The 22,866-nt window shown below is 36.0% G+C and overlaps 1 protein-coding gene across 2 annotated transcripts; it reads left to right on the top strand.

Annotated features, from left to right (window-relative positions):
- Positions 1-3,494: 3,494 nt before the first annotated feature.
- On the top strand, positions 3,495-15,347 carry LOC149263996 (uncharacterized). Of its 2 annotated transcripts, none has more exons than XM_089427219.1 (15): positions 3,495-4,469; positions 4,783-5,018; positions 5,106-5,190; positions 5,289-5,413; positions 5,535-5,576; positions 5,690-5,930; positions 6,082-6,571; positions 10,013-10,073; positions 10,303-10,377; positions 10,704-10,986; positions 11,108-11,204; positions 11,328-11,430; positions 12,119-12,484; positions 12,580-12,891; positions 13,043-15,347. In XM_089427219.1, exons 2-15 carry the CDS (start codon positions 4,938-4,940, stop codon positions 15,104-15,106), a joined length of 4,425 nt encoding a protein of 1,474 aa, XP_089283345.1. In that variant the 5' UTR covers positions 3,495-4,469; positions 4,783-4,937; the 3' UTR covers positions 15,107-15,347. The 2 variants fall into 2 exon arrangements, with proteins under 2 accessions (XP_089283345.1, XP_089283352.1); XM_089427226.1 differs by having other exon boundaries at positions 5,106-5,163.
- The last annotated feature ends 7,519 nt before the right edge of the window (positions 15,348-22,866 follow it).

A 22,866-nucleotide genomic window follows, 5' to 3' on the forward strand; every position in this document is an offset into this window, starting at 1 on the left:
TGATTCTATAAAAATTGCAATTTGGGAAGTTTCTAATCTAGATAAATATTACCCAAATGCGTATGATTTTAAGATTTTGGCAATTTACAAAATTTTATCTTTTGAAACATAGGATCTACAAAAGGAACCTAATAGTCTACAAACTTTAAAATATATTCAAAAGATGGAGAGGAAGTTCATCTATCAAAAAGATTTTGTTTTACTCGATAGATTTCTTGTTCTTAAGAGTTATGTTGAGGAAGTGACTAGCGTTGAAGAAGAAACTAATGTTGAAGAGGTGTTTATTGCTAAATTACCTCATCATTTATAGTCATAAATGCCTCCTCTAGTGATGCAATGACAAAGCTAAACAAATGTCTTACAAGGAGAGGAAGATTGTGACCTAGAGAAATCTCTTTAAGAGGGAGATGCTTGATACTTTTATTTTCCACTTCCAAAGTTGAGATTCATTAAGTTAATTGAATGAGGATAGCCATGACAACTTCATTGTAATGGCTTCTTTGAATTGTTGGCATGGTATGGGTTTCCACGACATGAATTGGGTAGTTAAGATTGGCAAATCTCAATCTAATATGTTAGTGCTATCTTCATTCTATGTTAGCATTCTTGTAGCTCTAAGTTCTAAGAAATCCAACACTGCTTCAAAGTCCCATGTAGAACACCGATATATCTCTACTCATTTTTCTCCAGATAAAAGGGGAATTCACGACATTTATAATCCTTTCACCTAAATTCCCATGTCAATAAGAGGGTTAGACGAATTTTGTGCATAATGGGTCTCCATCCTAGGTTGGAGTGACACTAAGAACTACATGGGAAAGACATTGATTGGGGGGCCTAAGCAACTTCAATTGAGAGAGAAAGGGCGTAGACCAAGGAGAAGAGTTGAACCTAAAAGGAAAAGGGAAGTTTGATGAGTTAGCAAAGAGGCTCCATAGTGGGATTTTCTACAGAGCCAAAATAGTACGACTGAGACTGGGTTGAAAACTTGACATTGCTTACCACCTTGTACCATAATTCCCATCCCACCCATGCCTCATCTATTAATGTTGAAGGGATCATAAATGGAAGTTGAGTGAGGAGTGAACGTGTGAGGAGGATGCGACGGTCTTGTCGACTTGCTTTACACTTGGTCATCTTTATTATTCATGTTGCAATCCATGTGTTGGTGCAAAGCCATGCTATGTTGCAATCCATGTGTTGATGCAAAGCCATGCTACTTGAAAGTGGATATGACAATTAAGAGATAGGTTGCTCATAATCCTTACTGTTAGTCCTGATACACCCCATCCATGTATTGATGCAAAGCCATGCTACTTGATAAGTGGATATGATAATTAAGAGATTGGTTGTTAATAATCCATATTGTTAGTCTTGATACATTCATAATCCTTTTTGTGTCTATGTTTAATTATTTAACTAGCTAGATTATTCATTCTCTAATTTAGATCCCTTAATACATGAAAATAGGTTAGATTATTCATTGTGCATTTTAAATCACTCGTATGCAAGTGATTTTTTCACCTACTTTATTTGTTTGAACATGAAACTAAATTTATAATTTGAAAAATTGAAATTAAAATTGAAAAACATGATAATTAAAAAGGAGTAATCAATCACAACTACTTTGTAGCATTAAAAACTTTCATTAACTTCAAACCCTAAAGCAATAAGGCATAAACTTCGATCACATTGCTATGGTACAATAACTTAACATATAAAAGTACATTTATATTGCATAAACTTCCACCACATTACTAGATATTGTATAATGATTTACATATAAAAGTACATTTTAATTCAAATCCTAAAGCAATAAGGCATAAACTTCCATCACATTGATGGATATTCTACACTGACTTAACATATAAAAGTACATTAATATTGCATAAACTTCCATCACATTGCTATATGTTGTACATTGATTTACATTTATATATAATAGTACATTTTTATTCCTAAGAATTTTTATTTATTTAAGGCCTCACATGACACGAGATTGACTTCCATGGGTACTATTATACCTTTGGGACCTATGACTTGTCCTCCTATCTATAATTGACTTCCGAGTTGGTTTTAGTGCGACTTTTTGGTAGCTTTTCCAATGGATTTTTCTGGTCTAATTTCTCTAAAATCTGGCAGGAATTTATTGAAATCACAAGTTTGATGGGTAACCCCTGCACAATAAAAGTGCCCTAGGAATTTTTCAGGGCGATGAATCCATATATACACTCAAAAGACTTATTTTAAATAACACAATCAATATTTCACCACAAATTTTTCTCTCTGATTCTCAGCACTAGAAACTCCAAAAAATCACACTAAAGACAACTCTATTGACTTCCATAACTACTATTATACTTCTAAACCTACTACTTATCCTCCTCTCCATAAACCTACCACTTGTTCACCTCTCTGTAAACTTAGTACTTTCAAAATTTAAACCTTAAATTTTTTAATTTACACAACACTCCATACCACAAAAATCACCAACTAAACTACCACTCAAAGAAACTATTTCCGAAAATTAAATAATTAAATAACTTTCGATTTATAAAATATATAAATAAACAATCATCCTGAATAATAATATTTATGATTTCCAGGCCACTTTTTAAAATAAATAAATAACAATTTTACCTTTCAATATAACTTTTCATGAAACTATTGAATAAGCGTAAACTACAAAATTAGTACACAATATTTGCCTTTCAACATGTCCCCTTGTAAAGTGGGTACCACGTCTTCCAATTAGGGCGAGGAATATGCCATCATAATCATGCGAAACGCCATGGCCATCACTATCCATGGCGAGAAGGTCGCTTTCCTTTTCTTTATACGGCGATTCTCTCTGTGTCTCCTCCATGGAGACCATCCGACGGCTCACATTTCGCCAACAAAGCACAAACGGACGACCCAGCGCAAATCTCTTTAACCCCTAAAGCGTAACCAGTTGAATCGCGCCACAGCCGTCCGATCCATAAGAAAACTGAATTGACCGTCCGATCAGTACTACGGGTCACAGGAATATGATTGATACAGGAATTTAATAATTATACCGGTGGTCCTTTTATCGGGTGTAGGTTCGGTATTTAGGTTCGGAAGGTTCCGTGGTCCGAACTTCAGCGTCTCCCGATCTAATCGATGGCCACGCTGTTCCCCGAAGCTGACGTGTACTGTCTGGTTCAACCAAAGCCGAATTTGGTCGGGAAGCAAACTGAAAATGGGATAGGTAAAATCTGGTTAAATCGGAAGAGGACACGTGGCTCCCACGCGTGTCTAAGGCAGGTGTGAAAATCGAACGGGTGGAGACGAAGCTCGGAGGAAAAGGACAATCAGGGCCGTTGCCTGTTGATGCTGACGTAGGCCGAGGGATCGCAGGGTCGCCAGCGTTTCTGTTGTCGTAATTATTATTATTTTTTTAATGGGAATTAATTTTTTGGATTTATAAATTATATGTTGTTCGGTTTTGGTAAAATTCCGGGTCTTTCTTGAATCTGAATTCGAGCTCTTGTGCTCGCAGGAATGGCCGGGGAGCATCGCGAATTGCTCTAAAATGTTTGATGATAGTGCAGATTGGTTACAGTGATTGCGTTTTGATGTTTTTTCTGAGCATTTTGACCATGATTTCATGGTTATTTAATGATTTTTTTCGTTTCAAGAGGATTTATTGAAGAGGATTTATTTAAGTTGTGCAGTTGAAGACGTTTTATGAAACATGTGGAGAATTTAATGCATTTGAAGAAAGAATTTTTGGTACTTCGCAGTAGAATCTATGCCGTAAAGCAGGAGGGGACGATTTTTTAGTTCCTTTTCTTTTGGAGTTTTAAAGGTTTTGGTAAAGGGTTGAACGTGTATTCGCTTGAAGATCGTTTTCGCCGACATTAGGATTTGAAGTGGGGAAGTTTTGCAGTTAGAAAAGCCGTTGAAGCCCTGTGAGAAAAATGTTCTGTTTTGCAATGTTTTACATTTAAGATTTGAAGCAAAAGCTACGCATGATGTTGTGAATCAGCCAGCAGTTTGCGGTTCAGCTTCTGGCGTCTGGTGTTTTTACTTCGTTTTGTAATGCTCTTGCGTAACGAATCCTTTCAAGATCAACATTTTGTGGTTTAACGAGCCATAACTGTAGGTCGTCTTTTTCGCTACTTAGATATTTCGCATGACAGCGAATTTCGGCCGGACTTCAGATACAGAGGCCGGGAAATCTGGAAATTATTTTGTGAATGTGGTAAAGCCTGGGATTCTGGGAAGCATGAGGCTGTCAGAAGCCGACTTCGTAGCCAGATTTACAGATGGATAAAGCTGGATGATTCTTGAAGTTCGGAGTTTAGTTTTGGCGAAAATTATTTCTGGTCAGCTGCATAATAGATTTCATGGAAAGGAATCGTGAAGGAAGGCGTGGGGAAATGGCAGTGCAAATGTTTCTTCCAGCCGCCGACTTCGAACATCCACAGTTAAAGACGTTTCCGGTACGTCTTAATCAACCAAAACGCTCAATTAGGCCTCTGTTTTTAGATAAAAACATAATCTTAATTTCTGAGGCAGATAATGCTAAAGCTTCTGCTGTTCTGTTCTGTTTCGGCCCATTAATCTCTTCGGCCTTTTTGGTCATTTGAAAAATTTTGCGATGTCCGGCCATTGACGGGAGCCAGAATGAGGCTTTCTAGCTTGACTAGATTTATATGAGTAGTAATTTTATGCCTTTCTTGGAAATTTAGGGATCTGGTTTTGCAAAATTTTTAGGCTCTGCCTGAGTGGTTTACATTTCCGATGCTTTTACAGAAGACGAGAGTCAAAATTCTAGATTGCAGAAGTCGAGGAAAGGCGGTCTATATTCTCGGAAACGAAGGAATTGCCGAAGTTCCCATGAGGAGTCACAACAATTACTTCATACCGGTCAAAGCGATGAAAGGGATGAGAGTTTTGAAGACACAGCAATGGCTGCTTCTGAAGACGATGCCGATCTTCAGCCACCTGCTATTCGTCGAGGGTCTGGGAAATTGAAGATCCATATGAAGGTGTGAGGATTTTATTGCAAGCACTGTCGTAGTCGTTTGCTATTGTAGAATCACGGAATCATTTATATGGTTTCGTAATGGTTGCAGGCTCGTGTGGATGTCAGCACCATCGATATGGCTGTAGTTCCTCGCAAGCTGCGAACAGGTCTGATGCATTTCAGACCCCATTTATGTAAATGACGGCCCTCTATATTTGAAGACTCTTTTTTTTCTCTTTATTTAGATTCATATATCAAGACTTCTAAACCTACTGTTATTCTGAATAAGCAGCTATGATGAGACGTTACCCTGAGTTAACTTCTCCGCATGATACTGAGACCCGAAATGATTCCAACATAGATATTACAGCAGCACCAACCTATTCCACTACATCTCTGAAACCTGGTCGGAGGAAGGTCAGAAGACCGCTAATAGCTTACTTTCTGTTCATTCGATGAATTTATTTGAGTTGTCTCTTTGCTATTTATTATGGTGGCTTTTAGCATAAGTTGATGTTGCTATTCTCTTTTCTTGCAGAGGCCTAACAGTCACAAACTCCGGCTTGCCAAATTTCGGAAGGTCTGCATTTTGAATTGCCACCAATTGCTATTTTCCAAGAGAGTATTTCAACGTTTATTGGGTCGGTTGTTGCTTTGGATATGGATTGTTAGAATTTGGACTCATGGCTGCAGGTATCTCCAACAATGATATCGGAGCAGGAAGCTGAAGTTGCGGAAACGTTGTTTGACCTTGCAAGAATGGTCTCAAGTCAAGCAATAAGCTCAATATCTGAAGTAAAATCCGAGCGCACTTCAGAGATGAAGTTAGTACCATCTCCTGCGGTGTCTCCTCTTTCACATGTACAAGATTGTTCATCTCCTGCTGTTACTGCAAGCTCCCCATCTTTCGACCATACTCTGGGGGCTTTAGGAGGTATGGCATTGAAGTTTGTTCCTGTTGAATGCAAACATACCATTTTCAATTACATTTGCTCCTGTTGAATGCAAGCATGCCTTTTCTCAATTACATTTGTTCTAATTATACTGCAGTGGTGATATTATTGATGTGCTTTTTGTACATGCAGGTTCAAAAGGAAAACAGCCTCAGGCCAGTTCAACGTCAGAAGACGCTGAACAAGCTGTGGCGGGCAGCGAGTCTACAATAAATGGGAACAGCTGCTTGTTGACAAGTTCAATGGGAGTGGGTACAGAATTGGCTGACCCGGAGCAAGCAGCTGATGGAAATCGAGTCCAGATAGAGGCTAGCACCAGCCATCCAGTAGCATTCTCTATGATTGCCTCCACAGCAGTCTTCACAAGCACTAATGTCTCTCTCGCACCCCCACAAATTCCTCAGACTATTGATAAACCTACTTTTCAAGACAACAATATTCCACACGTAGAATCCAGTAATGATAAACTGATAGAGAACGTTCCCAGCACTTCTATGTTGGCGCAGAGCAATGGTTCTCCATCCAGTCTTGGTGACATCAGAAATGTATGTGAAACAGATATGCCAGCTGTTGAAAGCTCCATTGTAAGAGAAGCGTCAACAGAAGTTGGGGTTGAAAACAGGCAAGTTCATTATCCTTGGCTTCTCATGATAAATGTGTTTTCTAAGAAAAGGCATATTACTGGGCATACGAAGTAGCGGTTAGGCTAGGAATTAACCACTTACTGATGATAAGATAATTTTATTAATGTCCAACAATTGATCAGATATTAGGTCAATAGGACTAAAATGTACAATCCATGAGAATTCAATGTGGGTGGGCTAAAGTAACTCAGAGGTCAATGCTGAAAGCAAAATGGTAAAGAACTAAATGCCTGGCTAAGAAGGAATAAGCTAACACTAGCTAAAAGATATAAGATATACTGTAAATACAGTGATACAATCAGAATGCTAGAGACCGGAGATCTCTGTGCCGAGCAATAGAGAGAGGATGTCAGGCCTTATCTGATGGCCCTGGGTGTCGAAGGGGACCAAGATGTAGGCTCACTGTCGGAGTTATCAGTCACAATAAACGAGCAAATGTAATGTCAGACGGTATTGTCGGGTTTTTTGGTTACCTGATTTAGAGCGTACAAAAACAAACTCTATGCTGGATTTCTCATGTTATATATATGGGAAGCATTTTTCATGCTTATGTTGTTATTATTGTCATTTGAACATTGTGCATATTTGGTTATTTGATTTAGAGCGTACAAAAGCAAACTCCATGTTGGATTTCTCATGTTATATATATGTGAAGCATTTTTCATGCTTCTGTTATTATTGTCATTTGAACATTGTGCATATGCTATGTAAAGCTTTGCGCCACTGGTTATTGAATAGCTCTGTTTTATACTCTGACTGCCTATGTTTCATTTATGCTATGGTCACTTAGTACATGTTTGCTTATTCTTCTTGTTATCTTGATAAATAGTCATTTGGATTGTCGTGAGCTTGTTGTTGGCTGGGTTCGTATTTACTTAAGTTTTTCTGAACTTGTTAAAACTTAATGGTTTAGACTTTTAGCTTATGACAGCACATCCATCAGAGGACCCAACATTTTGGGGGGAATTTCAATACAGGTTTTGGCTGCTGACAAGCTTGACAACCTCACTCTGGCCTCGTTTATTCCCAGAACTAGTGAGAAACCCACGGAAGAGATGATCTTAGAAGTTTACGAGGTCCACAAGGATGTATGGATGCCCTGTGAGAGGACTAGCTTGAACGAGTCATTGCAGTGCTCATAACAGCGCTCATATGCACATGAACATTATTGCGCAGAATGCCATGAAGGAGCTAGAGGCCAAAAACACTGCAATGGAAATTGCTTTGTAAGTTTGTATTTGAAGGTCTTAATTGCAATTTGCTGCATCTCTTCCTTCAAAGGATGTATTCAAACAATGTATGTGCCCTGGTTTTTGCCAAAGGTCACTTGTTTGTTTCATTGGACGTCTTATCTTATCTGACCTTATTGCAGCCCTTCTCCCAATAAAGCAGAGATGATCTGCTGTACTACGTGATCCCTTGTATATTTTGCACATATTGTATGTATAGTTTTTTTTATAATTTAAGTATTTTCTCAAAGAAAAATTGGGCGGCAAACTCAACTCCGAATTTCGTTAACTGGAATAATATATAGTGAGATATGAACAACATGAAGCTTTACAACAACTATTAATCCATCTACTCACTACCAACCAACCAACGACCAGCCCATTTACACTCAAGTTAGAGGGGTATATTAAAATTAAATAATCTACTAGGGAATATAAGTGATTCATTTTAAATTAAATATCTTTACAAATTTTGTAAAGAGGAAGAGACAGAGAGAAGATGATCCATTGTGGCTGTTCGGCTTTCACATGATGATGAGCTGTCCGTCCATTAGCACCAGCGCACCTGATGATGAGCTGTCCATTTGCACCAGCACACGTGCATTGTTTGGTTTGCGTGTTTATGACAAGTATTAGCTTATGAAAGTAGCATGACGAGCATAGCACAACTGAATTTGCTAACTGAACGAAGATATTGCACTGCTGTAACAGTGCATCTAGGAATATTAGCATGTTTATGCCAGAATGCCAGTTTTCCAATTCGACACACGTCGAAGCTGTCCACACTGATATACATACAATGGCCAAATCTGAATACCGATGCTTAGTCAATTTCTTAGGGTGAACCTATCTTTAGTGAGACAATTTCTTGGGGTGAACCTGTCTTTAGTGCAACTTCTCTAGTCATGGACTTAGTGTCACCCGGATCACCAGAATTGAATTGCTTTGTAGCCAATGGAAAAACTGTAAGCAGATTGTATTGGATTGGAGTAATCACTCTGCAACACTTACAAAGCATAGAGCAACAGCATAATGCACAAGCCGATTCTCGGATTCGTAATAGCAGAGCATAAAATGATGAGAAGGTTGAGGCTAGAGGTTGATGAAAAATCCCTAGTGACAGAAAGGATGATCAAAGCACTCAGGGATTAACCCTGACCACTCATTTCAGTGAATTGTATGATTTCTACACACAGAACAGGTTAGTTATTTTCCACCTTACTGTATCAGAAAATGTTGGATTTGTGCAACATAATAACAAGTTCAAGAGGAGCTGAGAAAGCTCTAGTTGCAATTTCAATAATGAAAGGAGCCCAATAAGATTATTTCGGTAAGGTTTGCTTGGCAACAACATCAATCAGGTCATTTGAGGCCAAAAGGAATCACAAGGACCCCTACAAAAGCTGATCTCAGTCTATACTATATAGCTGTACCCGGAAGATTGTTTTGATGGATCATAAGGCGCCCATGCTCGAGGAAACTGCAGATGCACTACTATGAATTTTCTGAGATCATACAGGTGGTCAGTAGGACATAGTATACTCGTACCATGGCCTTCTACAAGTTTTCTTTACTTGGGTGTTTTCATGGAAGCTTTGATTCCTGGAATTTTTTTCTCAAAACTAGAGGATTTTTCCAACGAAGAAATTCTTAAATTTTGCCTTAGTAGGCCTCTCTTCAGACCCTAAAGCTTAACCATAATGTAGCCAAAACACTGCCATTCTTCCAGGTATGGATATAAATTGGGCATGGGAACAAGCTGTTTAAAGGGGAGAGATAGAGAGAAGAAAAGAAACACTAGATTATGTTTCTTATGCTATAAATATGTGAAGCATTTCTGATACTTATGTTGCTATTATAATTGACATTTGGACATTATACGTATGCTGTGTAAAGCTTTGCGTTATTGAATAGCTTTGGTTTATTCTCAGTTGACTGTTTGTGCTTCATTGATGCTATGGTAGTTCAGTACATATCTGCCCTTTCTTGCTGTTATTATGCCTGCCTTTTCTTGATGTTATTATGATAAATAGTCATTTAATTTGAAGCAAGGTTGTTTTTGGGATCTTGGATGTGCATTTACTGAGGTGTTTCTTAATTTGTAAAACTTGACAGTGCATCCCCTAGATGAACCAGCATATGTAATGTGCATATGTGCTTGTTTAATGATCTGATCTGTGCTGTCTACAGGATACAGCAATATCCTCCAGCTAGAAGTGATTGCCCTGGCAACTTTGAAATTGATCTGATGGTAAACTATTTATAACCTTCATTTCATTAAAACTGACTATGCGTTATTTGTATTAAAAACTAAGAGATAGATTTAATTCAGATATGACTACATTCCATTAGAGCTTTTAATCTTTGGGGTAGTGACTTCTGAGTTTTACGTCTTCTGATTTCCATGTCAGAAGAGAATTCAAAGTACTCCATTAGATGGACTCATAAAAGATCCATTTCTTTGAACATTTCATTTGCAGGCTTCTCCTAAATCTGTTGATGAGATCAATGGCATTAGAGATTCAAATAAGATTGACATCAAGGAGGAACAAGAGGTTTGTCTTATGAAATTTAATCTGTATACTAAACAGGAGATCTGTTTTTTATCCATTTTGCTGGTATTTCTGTTGCTGAAAACCAATGAATTGTAAATTCCTTTTGCTTTGACATTTCTTTAAGTTTTGGTAGTTATTGTTACCAGCCTGTGTGTTGTATTAAAGCCTAAATAGATCATCGCATTTAGACATTTCGATTCCAATTCAGCTTTGTTTCTTTATCTCTTGAGTTTTCATGATGAGTAATTGGTATTCTCTGGTGAGACCAAATGCCCTTACAGATGGTTTCTATTCACTCTTCTAATTCTTAGGATGTTCATTTACAGGTGGACTTGCCAACCATTCCTACAGATGAGAATTCAATAACAGATGTGCAGAGATGTGAAAAGATAAATGAAACTAAGAATGTTCAAATGTTTGAATGGGAAAATCCAATCATTCAGAAGGTAGAGCCTGGCTGGAACAAAGATTGGGAAGCTGAAAAAACTATTGAACAGTGCAATGAGATGCCCAATCAAAGCCATTGTTTGAAGGACAAACCTAAACAGGAAATAGAAACAGCCAAAAATACCAATGGAGATTCAAGAGTGCAGATAGGAGATAGACCTGGTATGTTTGATTTGCAAATTGGACATATGGAAGGTAGATGTTTCTTTCAGTGACCATTTCTCTTTCAGGTTCTCTGACAATCTTAGGTGTCATTGTGTGATCACCTTTGAGTTTCAAACAGCCACAATAATGATGACCACATCAAATACTATGACAAGCACGACATTGCCCATATCCATGGGTGTGACTGGCTGGCCTGGAGGGCTTCCTCCGTTAGGGTATGTCCACAGAATTTTTTATTCAGACATTTTCAGTTTGTCTGCGTATTTTTGCAGCATGTTGTAGTATATTATTCCAATTTATCATGAAGTGAATCTCTTTTTGTTCTTATGTTGTGGCAGATATTACTCCCCCATGGCAGCAGCAACAGCTGCTGCATGGAGATCATCTTTACCTCTTACTGGACCTTCAACAATTAATAAGAACATCACACCATCACCACAGGTAATAGCAAACTTTTTTTTTGTTTCCTTTTGACAAAGAGACACACTTTTTTTGTTCACAAGGAGCTATGAACCTCATTTGCATTAGCATGGAAGCCATGTCAATGCAGTAAGCCTGTCAAACTCACCATCAGGGCTTTAAACCCGCTGAGATTGAACCTAGGTCTTTGCATGGCGACACCCCTTCTCAACCATTTGACGACAGCTCAACGGACCAAATTTTATTTTTAATATTTTGGAAGAAATACTATGTAAATTTTATTTTTTAGACTATGGTATAGGCCCACTTTTGGTTAGACTCGTGAGAGATTATTTATGGACTTGGATTTTTATTTCTAGGTTTCAGATAGTTTTTCCTTTCCATCTTTGGACCAGATAATTCTCATCCAACACATTATCTGATGATAATAGAGGCTTCTTTAAGTTGTTTACAGATTAGTGAGATGATTCCGTGTTTCCAAAGATGATGCCATTGTAGGGAAACAATCTCTTGGTTGAACCAAATAAACAGGATTGAAATAAGAAAATTTCTTCCATTGGTTTTTAAAGCATGACATAATATGTAGCACTAGATGTGCAAATAGTAAACGGTAGAAAATATGTTTAATGATTTACACATATATGTCTGGTATTGTAGTTGTTGGTTAAACAATTGCTCTTCTGATACAGTTATCAATGTTTTGGTGTAGGCTTTTCTCCAGATGCAGCAATCTCGAAAGCGCTCTGCAACACATGTATATATAACTCTTTTTATTGATACTCATCAACAGTTGATGAAGAACCCTTTGTGGGCAGCAGCCTACGGAGCAAAAGCTTATAATTTAAATATTCCGATGGCTCCAGATGGTTTAACGGGGGTATCTGTGGGTAGTGCTCTTGGGCCTGAAATTAGAGCCACAAGGTTTGCTGCGGGATCTATTAATGGAAGTGGATATGGGATGTCAGCAGTTGCAAAGGATGCCTCATTTAATACTTACATAGATGTAGCTGGGAGACAGCCTCTTTTGCAAGAGCAAACACACACATCACAGCAAGAGCTCACATCATTTCCCCAGGTTGGTTGGAAGCTTTGATTTTAAGCTTGTGTCGACTTTTTGCTCATGGACTTTTCATTTAAAAAATTTAACTACTGCTTGTTTTCTTTATCCAGGCAGGACCTGTTTTTGTGCACCCTGCTACCAGTTCAGCCTCAGTTTCTGCAGCTGGAAACAAAGCAGCAGGAGGAAGTGTTGGGACAAGTGAAGAAATATTGGGCAGGGGCAGCTCTGCATCCCACCACGGTTCATCAGTTTGTGTTGTTCCAGCTAATGGTGAAGGTGCTCTGTCAAACGGGAGTGTTGATAGTGCTGCAGCTGTTCAAACCCAGCACTTGCATTCTGTTATTGGACACAATACTTTTCCTTATTCGTTTTCTCATGGTCAATTTGGACCACTTTTCAATGGACATCTATCTCCACAACAGGTTGGTTGTATTGAATTTCCATTAACCATTCTTTGACAATATTGATATGGTGGTATACATTGTAGGCTATTTAAACTAAATTTGTTATGAAATCTATTTTTCTCAATTTGATTCCAGAGCAAATCTCATTTTATAATTTGTTATCTTGCAGGTTTCTCAATACTACAGTAACCCTTTTGTTGGCCCGCATTTTGTGCAACCTTTACCTCCTCCACAGCAATCTCAAGGTGTGTCTAATTTGATGCCAGAGGTAAGTGTTTCCCAGAAGCTGAGGGATTCCCAGAGTGCGAGCAGGTTGCCTTCTTCAGTATCTGCAGATCAACATCACCACTCACTTAGTACCAATGGAGATTCATTGCAGCATCTGGAGCACGTTAGCAAAAAGGAAAAAGTATCATTAAATGGAATTTCTATGGCTGAAATGAAATCTACGAACCCTAGAAATATTTATGGTCAAAATTTTTCGTTACTGCAGGGGCCGAGCATGAACTTTCCTTCAGCAATCCTTGCTGCTGGCATGCCGACATTTCCAGTGCAGCTTCTAGATTTAAATCAGATGGGATCCTTAACAGGCAATCATTCAGGGAAAATGGATCAGCAAGCACAGACAGACTTGCAATCTCACTCCCAGTCAAAACTAACATTGCAGCAACAGCAGCAATACCATACGCAGGCACAAGGACCCTTTGCGGGTGGTGTTGAAGACATCAAAATAAGTGTCACAGAAGGCAGTTATAGTAGTGGATGTAAAGAAGACAGAAAATCAAATGGTAAGCATGAATTAAATCAATCAAATATGTCAAGAGTGGACTTGGAGGCATCTCCAACAAAAGATGCGTGTAGCCTACCAAGCCTTGCTGGTTCACATATAAATATTGTGGCACCGATTTGTTCTATTGTATCTACACCTGACAAACAGTTTTATCAGAGCTCCAAGCATATGGTTAATCACAAGACTTCTTCAAGCTCATATAAACCGTTAGCACCACCTGTAGTAGAATCATCTGTGGCTTCACTATCAGAGAGAACACCTACTCTGTCACCTACCTATGGTAAGATGCCTCCTGGACAAGGATTCCTGTTTCCAGGGCATAGTGTAAGTTCCTCTGGTCAGGGTGTAAGACAGGGAGGTACTTTGCAGCAGCAGGGAATACTTTCTCAGCAATCACTGGCTGGATCACTAATGCCTGTGGCTGTTACCTCTGGTTCTCCATCTCAAGCCACACTTGCATCAGTGGCCAAAACCCAGGGACTACTGCCAAAGAGCTCACAATCTGCAACAAATGTAATTCCAATTTCAAGGTTGCCTCCAGCTTCATCCATCTCCTCTCCTGTTGCCACTCCAAATGGACTTTCTGTCAGAGACTCTCTCTCAATAAAGTCTTCATCTGGACCCACTGCAGCCAAAAAAAGCTCACTATCATTTACACCAAATACGGCATCAGTTTTGAGTTCTGGTCCTCTAGCTCAAAACTTGCCATTAAAGCCTTCACAGGCACATTTTCACCAGCATCTACCCTACCTCATGTTTCAGCAAAACGTACAACCTATGGACTCTTCTCAGCAGCAGCAGCAATTGTCCCTGGAACAACAACAATATCCTTTGCCTTATAATCAGCACCAAGCCGTTCAGGTACATAACCAGTCTTTGGCACAGGAACCGCAACTCCAGTTTCGACCCCATCTCCTCACACAGCAAAACCCACAATATTTACAATTGCAGTCCTATATACATGAACAGGCTCCATCTCAACCATCCATGATATATCTACAGAAAACAGCACAACAAATGAACCAACAATCTGGACATATGTCTTCTCAGCCTCGACATCTCGGTAATATGCAGCAGCAGGCCCTTGAACTTCAGCAACAGCAGCAAAAGCTGCCAACTCCTACTTCATTTAGTATTGCAACAAATGGTTCTTTGCCTGCTACTTCGTCTCTATGTTTACCGGGAAATAATCCCGAAACTATGATTTCTTGTGGAGCTGTGATATCTCAGGCAACATCGGCAAGACCACTGACACCCACAAAATTAACTAGTGAGATTAACATGTCTGTTTTACAAGAAGGCAATAGTGCTGGGCCTGCTTTTGCACTTATCCAATGTGATCAATCTAATTTGGCTCCTTCGAGTCAGCAGCAGATTAGTAATAACTGGACAAATTCTGACACGAATGGAAAACTTGGTGAAAAGCCAGTGACAGGCAACTGATCTATATTACTCGAAACATATTTGTAATGTTACCTTCGCAACATTAGTGTTGCAATTTTGGGGGGGAGGGAGAAGGGTCTTTCAATAGCTTAAAATATTCTTAATCGAGAAGTAAATGAGAATGGTGCTGCTTGTTACGGCTATTGAAAAACTAATTACATTGTTGTTGTCCTTGAGACTGCTCAGATATCAACCAAACTGAATATATGGAGAGGCAAACTTCGAACAATCATCATGGGAATTACGCTTACAGGCCCTGTTTTATTGCTCATATTCCATGATGAAGTGCTTCCTCATATGGTTGGCCACAGGTGTTACAGCTATAGTCTGTATTATTCCTTGGTTCGCTCTGTCACTTTCCGGGGCTGCTTTTCATCCCACTCACTTGTACTTAATGATAGTTTGCAGGTTTAGACATTCATAAATAACTTTAACAAAGGTTACAAGACCTGCTTCAGGTCAGCGAAATTGGAAGGCAGCCTTCGTTCTGAAAGAATCTGTTTCATGTTAAGTAGGACCAGACTTCTCTCCCTCGAAGAAAGCAGCAAGGATATAATGGGAAAGGTTCAGAGATCGGATAAATAAAGTTTCAAGACGCCAATTTAGAACCAAATCGGATGTAAGCTCTTCTTTTTCAAAAGCTGGTTTTATGGAGGAATAAGCAAAGGAAGTAGCGAAAGTTTTGTAATTAAATGTATATGAAATGGAAAAGGTAATTATTGGCACTTTTCCTAACAGATATTTTGGTTTATTTTGTATTACAGAAGTTTAATTCTTTTGTTTAAAGAGTAACAGGTGGCAGTTTTTTTTTCTTTCTATGCAAGTATCTTTTCTGTCAGCTTGTCATATTTTCATAAGCAATACTGTCAGCTTGTCATATTTTCATAAGCAATAATGATTCTCACCAGGTGGAAGTTTGATCTATGAAAGCATCTTTTCTGTCAGTTTTTCATAAGCTTTAATGATTGTCTATGTTGTGCCGCAAATTCTGATCACGAAACTGTCGTGACAACTATTTTGTTTTTGCAATTTTAAGGTTTCTTGACGTGTGGCTGAACAGGTTTAAAAGGCTGTTGGTAATAGAAAACTTAGTCAACATCATTTTGTATGGTTTTGACAAAGTCAAACAATTATTTTACAAAATTTGTTTTAAAGTTCATTATATATGTGTGTGGGGTCGGGGTCTAGTATGGATGTTCCATGGGGAAAATGGTTCAAATCTCACTTACCAATGAAATCAGTGTTTTATTTAAGTTAATTGTTGATTCAGTGTTTTTAAAAGTTAATTGGGATCCATAAGTTCTCAAATTTATTTTTTCTAAGATTTCAATATTTTAAATTAAGATGGAATATTTAAATTAAGATGGTTATATGAAAAAGAATTCATAAATATATAAATAATTGGTAAAATAATAATAAAATGTATTAGAAGCAAATTATCTTTATTGAATTATAATATAATTTAAAATTTTCAATTGGAATGTCAATTATATTATTCCAGAGTTTAAATTCTACTGGGTTAGGTTGATTATATAATATGAATAGAATAGTTGGTAAAATAAATGTTTTTGTGAATTAATTATTGGTTAGGATAATTAATTGTTATTTTTTTAGGATTTTAATATTTTGAATTAAGATGATTATTGGAGAGACAATTTTATTATAATAGTAATATATGAATTGTTGGTAAAATAAATGCATTAGAAGCCAACAAAAAATATCTTTATTGATTTGTAATATAATTTTAATTTTTTAATATAATGTCAATTATATTATTGTACGACATAATCTAAAAATTGAGTTTAAATTCACTTTTTGAATTAGTTTTTTTTAGTGAGATTGTCAAGGTATTTACAACTCATTTTAATTAGTTAGATAACTCTATTATAAATATATTGGAAGTAAATTATCATTGTTGAGTTGTAACATAATTTTAATTTTAGGATATAGACACAATGCAATGTCAATTGTATTATTGCATAACAAAATGTGTAATGCATAACAAAATTTAATCCGACTTGTTATATGTTTTTCAATGTTTTTTTAGTTAATTGTTCTTTGAAATTAACAAGTTATCAACCATTTCATTTAAACCCTTCAAATTTTCTTTACTTAGTTATTAATATTTTAGATTAAGATGAGTGTGAGAAAGACAACTCCCTTATAATATCAATGTAAATAGTTGGTAAAAATAAATGCATTGGAAGCCAATCATCTTTGTTGAGTTATAACACAATCCTAATTTCATGATGATAACCCAAATCCTAATATCCTAATGCTTGTTGATTGTATATTATTACACCAAAGAATCTAGCCACAAACTATTTTTATGGAAAATATTATATTAGAAGTTTTTATAGTTGAACATATTTACACACAACTTCATAATGAGATTAAATTGAAAATTACATAATTTTGGGCTTCTTTGAAATAAATGATTATATATATATATATATATATTTTATTTTATATAATTTTGTTAAATTATACAATATTTTATGGTACGTTTATGATAGTTTTAATTGGTTTAATTTAAAATGTTTATAAAAAATACATACTCTTAAATCTAAAATTTCATATAACAAACCTACAAAATTTCTATATTTAATAATGTTTACAAATATCTTAACTTCCATATCAAGTACAACTTTTTTATTTTATTTAATATATCTCAAATCTGTGAAGGCCCTTGATCATTTACTTTCATTCATAACCATTAAATTAATTATTATTATGTTGGTTTAAATCATTTGCAATTTTAACTAAGTTATGTGAAAATGGTTAATTTTCTCATTTTCCAAAAATTAAAAAATAGTTTTCTAATTTCTTGGAAATCTTATCTCTGATTTTTGATTGGCCTAACAAGAAGGGGATTCCAGAGAGCTTGATAATTTATTTAATAATAATAATAATAATAATAAATTCTTAGTGGCTATTAATAATAATAATAAATTCTTAGTGGCTATTTTGTTATTGAGTGGTTTTATTTTTGGTATTTGTTAGTGCTTGATAATTTATTTAAAAATAATAATAATAAAAAATTTAGAGTGGCTATTTTATTTTTGTATTTGTTAGTGCTTGATAATTTATTTAAAAATAATAATAATAATTTTTTGGTATTTGTTAGTGCTTGATAATTTATTTAAAAATAATAATAATAAAAAATTGGGAGTGGTTATTTTATTTTTGGTATTTGTTAGTGCTTTATAATTTATTTAAAAATAATAATAATAAATTTTTGGTATTTGTTAGTGCTTGATTATTTATTTAAAAATAATAATAATAATAAATTGGGAGTGGTTATTCTTTTAGTAAGTGGTTTGACATGAACACTAACCTTGACAATGTTATGGTATTGCTCTTCCCCATGATGACAAAACTAACATCGTTGCAGGTTGTGCACAGATATTTTCATAAATTTTCATATTTCTAGATTATATATCATATGAATTTTTACGAAGGACAGAGTATGTGTGGGGATTTTACTGTACGGAGTACGAAATATGTGCGGGAGATCAGTGGCATAGAGCTTCAATTTTAGAGCTATGAATCTTAAAAAATGATCAGATATGTGTGGGAGAACCTAATGATTAACCATAGCACTAACATAGCCTTGTCCCGCAATAGCATGTCACATGGATTGAAAACATAGTTCTCTTAATATTGCATAGTAAGATTAGCTTTTATAGTCCAATGATTATCCTCGTCAGTGTTAGAGCACCACCGTCTATGCAAAATACCCCAGTTTTTCTGCACATTGTTATTCACACAGTAAATGTTCCACACAACAAATTTGTACCAACTACCACATCGTTCATTAGTGTCACAACACTCACTATGTAAATCACCCTAGTTCTCCCCCACATACTTTGTCCTCTACACAAGGAAACATAATGGTATTAATTCGACATTTGTTCACCCCCCCACAGATTGGTGTATAGGGTATTGTTAAACTATTAATGTTAGTTTGCAAGATTTTTTTTGCAAAATAGATTTGTTGTGAAAAGAAGCGCATATGTAGGAGAACGAGGGGTTTCACAAGTGCTCTAACAATGTGTTATTGCTCTAGCATTGGTTTTAGAATTGAATCTTTGTGGATGACGAGATATGTGGAGGATTTCATTGTGCAGAGCTTTTATATTAGAAATTGAATAGGGTATTTTCGGGAGAACAAGGGATGCGTAGGGAAATTAATGTTAAACTATTAATATTATTATATTAATATTATTATGTTTCATTTTGCGGGGCTTTGACTATGTGGAAGATAGGGTATGTTTATCGATTTCTCGAATTTAATATTTCGTTGTGCGGAAATATTTTTACAATTTTCCAAATCATAAATTGTATATCGTATAAATGTTTACAAAGATCAGAGAATATTATTATATTTCATTGTGCATATATTTTACTATGTGGAGTACGGAGTATGTGCGGGAGAGCGAGGGGTTTCATGAGTGCTTTAACATTGTGTTATTTCTCTAAACAGGGTATGTGCAGGACATTTCATTGTGCAAATATTTTATATTGGATACTTTATTTGACAGGGACGAAATTAGGGACTTTATTATTTTTCATTGTGCAAAGCTTTGGCTGTGCAGAAGGTGAGATATGTACGCCGATTTGCCAAATAAATGTGTATGCTAGCCGAAAAGGAAAATCAATAACGATTCACTTTGACGTAGAGTATAGGCAACAAATTAAATATAACAATACAAATAAATTTCGTGCATGAAAATTAATTGTTATTTTCAAATGCAGCCACAATTTCTTGTTTTAATGTTACAAAAATCAAAGAAGGATTAATACTATTGACAATTGGGCTATATAAGCTATTCTAAACTGATTTTCTTTACGGAGGACGGGGTATGTGCGAGGATTTCATTGTGTGGAGTACAAGGTATATGTAGGAGAGTAGTTGTGTAGAGCTTTAATTTTAGAGCTATGGATATTTGCGAAGGACCGGGTATGTGCAGGAGAACATAATGATTAAAACTTTTAATTCCCACATCGTTGACCAGAGCACTAACATAACAGTGTCCTACAAGCACATGTCACACTGATAAAAAATACGGTTTATTTAATGTTTCATAATAAGAGTAGCTTTTAGAGTCCAACGATTATCCCCCGTGAGTGTTAGAGCAGCACCGTCTATGCAAAAGGCCCTGGCTCTCTCGCACATACTTTGTCCTCCGCACAATAAACATTTTGCACAACGAAACCGTACCAATTATCGCATCATTTCTCAGTATCACAACACTCACTATGCAAAAAAAAACACTAACAAACATGTAAATTACTACATATCCTTGATATCAGAAGCGACATGAGCCAAAATATTGAGATGAAAAATCAACATTTCGTTTTCTAATTGTGGTGGCTCCATCTTCAATTTCAATATTGCTATTTTCTAGTTTAGAAGGCCAAAGTGGATGTGTGCTTCAGATTTAATCATTTCAGAATGCTTTAAGACCAAATCAATGAGAAATTCCAGAGCATCGATTATTCTAATTAGTGAAGAATTGAACTCTTGCTCTATAGTTCTAGAAAGGGGCTCCATAAGCTTCAATCTGTGTTAAACTTGCGAATAAACTAGGTGAATTATGGTTATAATCCCTAACTCTATGTTTGCAAAGTCTATCTAGCAATGAAAATATATCATCTATCTAAGTTTCCTTTATTTTAAGCCTATGTATTTCCCCTTAATGTTGCCTTTGAGTTTGCACTGGTGTAAACGTTCATTGTCCGAAGGGCGTGCGAAGAATGACGTAGGCGAGAAAACGGGGGTGCAGAAGAAAATTTATGTTATGGACGTGTAATTAATTTAACTATGAACAAATTTAGAATTAGTATTATTTTGTTTTCTCTTGTGAAGCTTTCCTTGTGCGAAGCTTTTAGTATGCGGAGGATGGGTAATGTATGCAACAACGGGGTGCAAATGGAAAATTAATTTTAAACTATTTTTCATTTAAAACTTTTACAGATTTAGCTATGCAAAATCAAGGATGTGCAGAGGACAGGATATGTGCAAGAGAATGTAGGTGTAGAAGAAACTTTATAACTTTAATCCATAATGTAATGGTGTTTCACATTTGCTAATTACATATATACAAATATGCTTAAGGTAAAGTTTTTTTTAGTTTGTGTTTTCTACAATAAAATATTCGATTCAATTTTCGTGCTTCAGATAAATTTCATTTTGTGGATTTTTTCTTCACTTGGTAGAACGTTTAGTAAATTATTTAGCATTCTTTAGAATTAAAATATTACCAATAATATATAATAATAATAATGTTGAAGAACTGTGCGGAAATAAAAATCTTACGAAAGTGGAGAGCTTTCTTTATGATAACACAATCTTTAATCAGTTAATTAGCAAAGTCTTTAGCGCAAAAGAAGTTGATTATGCAGGGGTGAACAAAAATCACTATTGTGCGCACTTCAACAGTGCTTCATAAAGTGTGTTAATAACATAGTATTGGGGACCAACATGAAAGGTTTCTCCACACAATGGATTTTCTTTGCAATTTGGCACATATGCCTACTGACACAAAGATAGCCATAAACAAAGCTTTTACTGTGCGGATAGCACAACCTTTAATCAGTTGATCAACAAAGTCTTTAGTGTAGAAGAAGTTGATTTTGCCGGAGTTCGGAAACCATACTCAGTCTGCAAGAGGTGTTCGTTGACATTCATACTTAGGCGGAAATGTTCCAACGGATAGATTTCATTGTGCGGAGAGGTTTCAATGGGGATACAAAAAGTCTATAAACATTAAATAAGAAACATAACTATTTTTCTTTTAAATAGACAATATTGATTTATTGCAATAAGGACTTTATTAATAAACATTAAATAAGAAACATCAATATTTCGTTTTAAATAATATAGAACCTATTCATCATCAATAATTTCTAATCTTGCATGTGGATCATTATTTTGCAGGTGGATCATTGACCAAATTGTTCATTTTGTCAATTATAATGTTATGTGCTGAGAATATGGGCATATGATATCACAATTAATAACAAGTTGATCAAAGTGTTCATTTTGTCATCTAACAATATTTCTGGTGCATTGGTAGTAAATCATTTCCCCATATTGCCGTCACATAACATTATGATTGAGTAGGGCCTTCTGGTAATTGTAATGCTTCTCTTCGCAACGTCTTGGTGCGATAGGAAAATCTAAGCTCTTCTTCGTTGTAGCTATTACTTTAACTTTTGCCTGAATTAAGAGCACGACTTTTTCTATGGTGCGAATATTGTGCTACTTTCCTTGTTGCAATTGTAGACTATTCTATTCTGTCGATCTATCAATTTTTTTGCAGACTGATATGAATTTTCATTTTCGATAGACTATTATTACACTGGCTTTATCATTAATATTTGCAGATCCAGATCAATACACTTAAGTGTGGCAAGTGTGTGAGATATTTTTTAATTGAACTTGAAAATGATAGCATACACATGCCACCTTTGAAATTTATGTTGGAAATAATACTGAGAGGGGGGGTGAATCAATATTAGTTAAATCAATTACTTTTTCTTTTCATACTCTGATTTATATACGCTACTTCAATGAAGGTAACTCGCGTGTACACGCAATTGTATTTAAGGCAACCAATGTATATCCAACAAACTTATGATTTAGTTAACTCATCATATGTTGATCTTTAATCAATGCATCGATACTTCATTAACCATATAAACAGTAACCATGTGCAGTAATAACAAAACAAACCATCACACATAAGAAACAC

Source organism: Pinus tabuliformis, chromosome 6 (genome assembly GCF_031772625.1).
Source record: "Pinus tabuliformis cultivar Carrire ecotype Pingquan chromosome 6, CPIR1, whole genome shotgun sequence".
Taxonomy (NCBI): Eukaryota; Viridiplantae; Streptophyta; class Pinopsida; order Pinales; family Pinaceae; genus Pinus; species Pinus tabuliformis.

Bases quoted from the DNA above. Each gene is read 5' to 3' on its own strand.
- LOC149263996 (XM_089427219.1), top strand. From the start codon at position 4,938: ATGGCTGCTTCTGAAGACGATGCCGATCTTCAGCCACCTGCTATTCGT. The intron at 5,414-5,534 runs GTCAGAAGACCG...CTTTTCTTGCAG, and splicing joins TGAAACCTGGTCGGAGGAAG to AGGCCTAACAGTCACAAACT. The intron at 12,892-13,042 runs GTTGGTTGTATT...GTTATCTTGCAG, and splicing joins GACATCTATCTCCACAACAG to GTTTCTCAATACTACAGTAA.